General features: G+C 50.1%; 1 protein-coding gene across 4 annotated transcripts in view; it reads right to left on the bottom strand.

Moving 5' to 3' along the window:
- Positions 1-539: 539 nt before the first annotated feature.
- Pde4a (phosphodiesterase 4A) overlaps positions 540-6,000 on the bottom strand; it is a 47,091-nt gene continuing 41,630 nt past the window's right edge. For 2 of the 4 annotated variants that reach the window (XM_057766435.1, XM_057766436.1), the window contains exon 15: positions 540-4,162. In XM_057766435.1, coding sequence (XP_057622418.1) covers positions 3,518-4,162 — 645 coding nt within the window. In that variant the 3' untranslated portion in view covers positions 540-3,517. The remainder of the gene's footprint in view (positions 4,163-6,000) is intronic. The other 2 variants (XM_057766437.1, XM_057766438.1) reach the window with 2 other exon arrangements.

The raw sequence follows: 6,000 nt of genomic DNA, 5'->3' as shown, positions 1-6,000 counted from the left end.
CATACAGAAAGAAAGAAAGGAGTGGGGAAATCTCAGGCATGGTAGTGCACATCTTTAGTCCCGGCACTTGAGGGAGATCTTGTGACTTCCGGTCCAACCTACTCTATGCTAAGTTCTAGGTCAGCCAAGGTTACATAGTTCAATCCTAGCATGTGGGGGTAGGGTAAAGGTTTTGCTAGGTCCTAGGGCACCTCTAAGTCTTGAGAACGCTGTTACACACTTGGTGTGCTGCGTGCTAGGACTTGTGCCCGCAAGTGTGTACTTTACCACTGGGCTGGGCTCCCACTGTCCTGCCTCACAGATGGGACAACTGATGTCAGGGATCTCGATAAATAATTCTAGATGGTCTAAAACTTTAAAGACCAACCAGGCCGGCCTTGAACTCCTGAAGTCTCTGCTTTGGGGTGGAACAGAAGTGGGAAAGGCTGCGGCACCAAGCCACCTCCACAGCCTCTCACAGGAGACTCCAGGCAGGAACTCTCCCTCTGGACCACATTCCGAGCCTTACAGGGATTCTCAGCAGGCTCTGCCACTGAGTCGTGTGCCTAGCCCAATGCCGTACATTTCTTCATTGCCTTTCTCCTTCCTTCCTTCCTCTCTCTCTCTTGTGTATACAGTGTTCTATCTGCATTTTGCCTGTACACCAGAAGAAGGCATGAAATGTCATCAAAGATGGCCATGAGCCACCATGTGGTTGCTGGGACTTGAACTCAGGACCTCTGGAAGAGCAGTCAGTACTCTTAACCTCTGAGCCATCTCACCAACCCCTCTCTTTTCTTTCTTTTGTTTTGTTTTTCTGAGATTAAGGTTCTTTTTTGTTTGTTTGTTTTTTGGGGATATTTTTGTTTGTTTTGTTTTTCAAGACAGGGTTTCTCAGTGTAACAGTCATGGTTGTCCTAGAACTTGCTCTGTAGGCCAGACTGGCCTCGAACTCACTGAGATCCGCTTGCCTCTGCCTCCCAAGTGCTGGGATTAAAGGTGTGTGCCACCACCATCCAGCAGGACAAAGGTTCTTGATATAACTGTTTTTTTTTTTTTTTCTAAAGACAGAGTTTCTGTGTAGCTCTGGCTGCCCTCGAATTATGTAGACCAGGCTATCCCTGAACTCAAGAGATTCTTCCTGCCTCACCCTCTAGAGAGCTGGGATTAAAGTTTTGTGTCACCCAACCTGGCCAGATGCCGTCACGCTGTAGCTAGAAGCTCCACCCCAGCAACAAGGCCGTCCTAGCACTAGCGGAGACAGAAGCAGAAGGATCTTGCATTCAACACTTCTGCACTACAACCCTTGAGATCAGGAGAGAAAAAAGAAGCGACACAGCTGGCTTCAAGCCACAGATCCTACTGAGTGAGACCATGTCTTAAAGTGAGTGGCTGAGTGACAGCCAGGTAAGGTGGCATACACCTGCAATTCCAGAGTTTGAGGCTAGCATGAGCGACATAAAAGCCAGGTTTCAGAGAAAATGGACAGGCGGGGCGGCTTAGCCGGGAAAGGAGGTAACGGAGTCTCAGAAGCCGTCCTCTGACCTCAGCATGTGTCCCCAGCCCCCAGATAACCAATCTTTCACATAAAGAAACAAACCTCAAAAACCAAAACAAAACACCCCAGAAACAAACGAAGCCACATCAGCCAGCAGCTGGAAGCATCAGTGAGAGCCTCACTTTAATCAGGGACAAGATTGCAGGACTGATTGTCAATCCACAGACCAATTAATCAATTGTCAATGGGGATAACATGTAGGCAGCTCACGAGGCCCTGCACCCACTCTGGCAGAGAGGAGCCCTGACTGAGTCCAGGGGTCTGGCCTCCTCCAACCCCATCCTGGGCTCTTGGAAAAGGGGACATGGTGCAAGCACTGGCCAGCCCTTGTCCCTCCTCAGGTATGATGACACAATTTTGTATGAACCGGCCGCATGCCCACCCTCCATTCAGGGAATATGGTACAGCTTGTATAATACAGCAGGAAAGGGTTGCTTCTCCCTGGAGATCCCCTTCCTCACCTTCCCAACGGGAAAGGCAAGTTCATTCTCCCTTTCTGTCTTAGAATAATTTATATACCAACCTTAGCGTATGTACAAAACACACACACACACACACACACACACACACGGAGAGGGGGTTGTTCTCATGACCAGCTAGGATAGACACTACCTTTGCTTAATAAACAAAACCTGTAAGCATTGAGGGTTAGGAGCGTGGGTTAGTGGGTTAGACAGAAGGACAGCGGAGAAGGAATTGGGGGGAGGGCTACAGTACCGTGTCCAGAGATAACAGGGCAGGCAAGGGATGACAGCTCCCCCACCACCCTGCTGCAGATGGCTGGAGGTGGCAGGGGAAAGCGGGGTCATTCCTTTTTAAAAGTCCCCTCACCCCATGGCTTGGAGAAAATGGCCTTGCTCTATGATATTGCTTAGGGACGGCCTGTGGCTGGGTGGTTGGGGAAGGTCAGGCTCAGTGAGGTGAGGACAGGAGGGGCGGCTTTGGTGCTGGGAGGGAAAGGGCTGCCCAGGAGGAGAGGATGTGGTGCACACCATTATTGCTTCCTCGTAGGGCAACGAGAGTTGCAGGGGGGCGCTGAGTGAGACTCTGAAAAGGTGGTGGAGTGGATGCTGGGGAAGGGGTGTCTATGCTGGGGAGATGCCCCCCCCCCCCAGAGCACAGGAGGAGCCACCGAGGCTTCATCTATGGCCACAGGAATCTTTAAGGCAGAAACAAGAGGAAGAAGCAGCTGGAAGGAGGATGTTCGTGCGCATGGACAGAGCCCCCTTCCTCCAACGGAAAGAATTCAAAGTGACCCAAAGTGGACCAGGAAGGAGATGCCATCCGAAGAAGGGACTTCAGCCCCCAGGCCTGATACTGGTAGAGGGGTGAAACCAGGGTCCCTGGACCCTAAAGCAATAGCTCTTCCGACCACCTCTCATCCACATGACCAGGGTTGTAGAAAAAAAGATAAGAAAAAGAAGAGATGGAAGACATCGTGGGAGGAGACAGTGAGCCAGGGAGAGGGACCCTGCTATGGACCAGTCCCCTCCTTGTGGCTCTCCCTGCAGCTATTTCCAATCGGGTTCTAGATGTCCTCTGAACCCCAGAACAGCCCAAAAGGCAGTGCCATGCCTAGACTTGAGTCTCGAGAGGCAGGAAGATGGCGCCTTGGACTTGAGGTTGACATGATGGGTTAGGTGAGGGAAAATGGGGGGACCAGGAATGGGGAGGGGTGCATCTACAGTTGCTGTGTTTCATTCTTTTTTTTTTCTTTTTGTTTTTTTTTCTAAAAACGTTACAATTAAAATTCAAAAAATAAAATCCCTTTTTGGGGACTTCAGTTCCTGGCTCCCCAGACCCCACCTCCACAAAAAAGCCCTGTAGGTAAGGGCAGCAGGGAAGGGTAAAAAAAGAAAGAGAAAAAAACCCACTTTTCTGTTTTCTTTTTTCTCAGGAGGGCCAGGAGTCGTTGAGGTGGTCCGTGGTGAGTGGGGAGAGTGGGGAGGGGGGAGGACCCACGGGTGAAAGGAACAGGGCTCAGGCAGGGTCCCCACCTGACCCCGACCTGCCTGGAGCTGAGAAGATGGCAGAGTTGTCTCCTGATGTCCCAGAGCAGACACAAGCCCTCGTGGCAGCCAGATGGTCTTTTGGGGCCTCCACCTCTGCCGCCATGGAGGGGAGGCCCAGGAGGCCCGGGGCCTCCTCTGAGGGGGACAGGGTCCTCAAGTCAGGCAGAATGGGGGTTCCAGAGCTGCAGGAGCAGCCCACAGCCTCCATGGACTCCTTGGGAGCCACACATGCTGCGACTGTCCCCTGCCTCAGACACTCTTCGCCCTCTCTCGCAGCAGCAGCTTTGACCTTGGACTGTTCTATAGCCTGAGCTGTGCAGTCATCTGGCGCTCTCAAGATCTCCTCAGCTGTGGGCAATCCCAGAACCTCCGAGGAATCCTCCTCCTCCTCTTCCTCCTCCAGTGTGAGCTCAAACTGGAACTTGTCAGGTAGGGATGGATGGACAAGCCCTCCCGGCTCCTCTTCCGGGGGTGGGGAAGGGCTCTGCCGGATAGCACTGTGGTACCAATCCCTGTTGTCTTCCAACGTGTCCAGGATGTCTTGGGCATCAGGATGGACGAGATCTGCCCACGTCTCCCACAACGGGTGGACAATGTAGTCAATGAAGCCCACCTAGAGAAGACGAGCAGTGTCTAAGAAGTAGTGTGGTGCGGCTAACAGCAGGGTCTACTCAAAAAAAAAAAGCTTCTAGCCTAGCGGTGGTGGCACACATCTTTAATACCAGAACTCAGGAGACAGAGGCAAGGGGATCTCTGAGGCCAAGGCCAGTATGGTCTACCGAGAGTTCCCGGACAGCCAGGACTACACAGAGAAACCCTGTCTTGAAAACTCAAAAACAAAACAAAACAAAACAACAACAACAAACAGGCTTCTAATGCAGCAGGATTACCTTAAATTCTAAGTCAGCCTAGTCCACAGTAGCCCCTGTCTCAAAATCCGAACAGTCAGCAAGCCAGAAAAACTCAAAATGTTTTGTACTGGGCTGGGAAAGAGGCTTAGCAGTTAAGAAGACTAGCTCTTTTATTTTTTCCAAGACTAAGAACTAAGTGTTTTCCAAAGCTAAGAACACTAGTTCTTATATAGAACCAGGGTTCAGTTCCCAGTACCCACATGGCAGTTGATAACCATCTGTAACTCCAGTTTTAGGGGATCTGATGGCCTCTTTCAGCTTCTGCAGGCATCAGGCACACGTATGGTAAACATACATACATATAGGGAAAACATTCAAACAAATTTAAAACAGTTCCGTATGGATCATCTAGTGATTTTTTTTTTTTTTTTGAGACAGTCTTTTACTGTGTAGCCATGGCTGCCCTGTAACTCACTATGCAGACCAGGCTGGTCATGTGGTCCAGGCTGGTCATGTGGTCCCAGACATCTTGTCTCATGCTGCCTCCTATTTATTTTTAATTTTATATGTATGAACATTTTGTCTGCATGTATGTATATATGTATGTATGTATGTATGTACGTACGTATGTGTAGTATGTGGTGCCCGACGTCCAAGGGGGACAGATGAGTGAGCTGGACCCCCTGGAACCAGAGTCCCAGCTGTGAGTGGCCATGAGGCTGCTAGGGGTCCCACCCAGGTCCTTTAGAAGAGCCACCATCTTTCCAGCCTCGTCTCTGCCTCTTGAGTGCTGGGATTAAGAAGACGTGCACCTGCACACTTGGTCTTTGGTCCCAGCACTGGGAGGCTGACGCAGGCAGATCTCTGAATTGCAGGCCACTCTAGTCTATACAGTAAGTTCCAGGCTAGCCAGGGATACATGGGGAGGCCCGGTCTGAAAATTAAAAAACAAAACAAAAAAACCCAAAATCTTTTTTTTTTTTTTTTTTTTAATTTTTGAGACAGGGTTTCCCTCTAGTTTTTGGTGCCTGTCCTAGAACTAGCTCTTGTAGACCAGGCTGGCCTTGAACTCACAGATCCGCCTTCCTCTTCCTCCCGAGTGTGCGCCACCATGGCCTGGCCCCAAAAGCATTTTTATCAAATTTTAATTAATTTATTTTGGGGGCATGTGTGTTCCTTGGCATGGTGTGATGGTCAGAGGACAGTCTTGAGGACTCATTTCTATCCATTCAGCCCAGCACCTTTGCCTGCTAAGCCATCTCCTTGACCCATAGACAGGATCTTGTTATGCAGTCCCAGCTTGCCCTGAGGTTCTGGACTAAACTATACCTCCTGCTTTCGTACGAAGAGCAGCTAGCACTACAGGTGTGCCACTTGCACAGTGGAAACACAGGTATATACCAAATCTGTGGGGCTCACGTCATGTTTGACACTTAAATTACTGCGCTTAAGAGATCTATAAAGCACAAACACCTCTAACCTGTAAGCCCCACTTGCCCGAGGACAGGTAACTTCCTGGAATGCTGGGGACTGCTGTTGATGTAACATAACAAGCCGTGTGTTTTTGCTTCTGTGAACAAGCAACTACACAAGACATACT

Source organism: Chionomys nivalis, chromosome 4 (genome assembly GCF_950005125.1).
Source record: "Chionomys nivalis chromosome 4, mChiNiv1.1, whole genome shotgun sequence".
Taxonomy (NCBI): Eukaryota; Metazoa; Chordata; class Mammalia; order Rodentia; family Cricetidae; genus Chionomys; species Chionomys nivalis.
The sequence above is the reverse complement of the archived record's forward strand: the minus strand, read 5'-3'. Positions and strand labels throughout refer to the sequence as shown.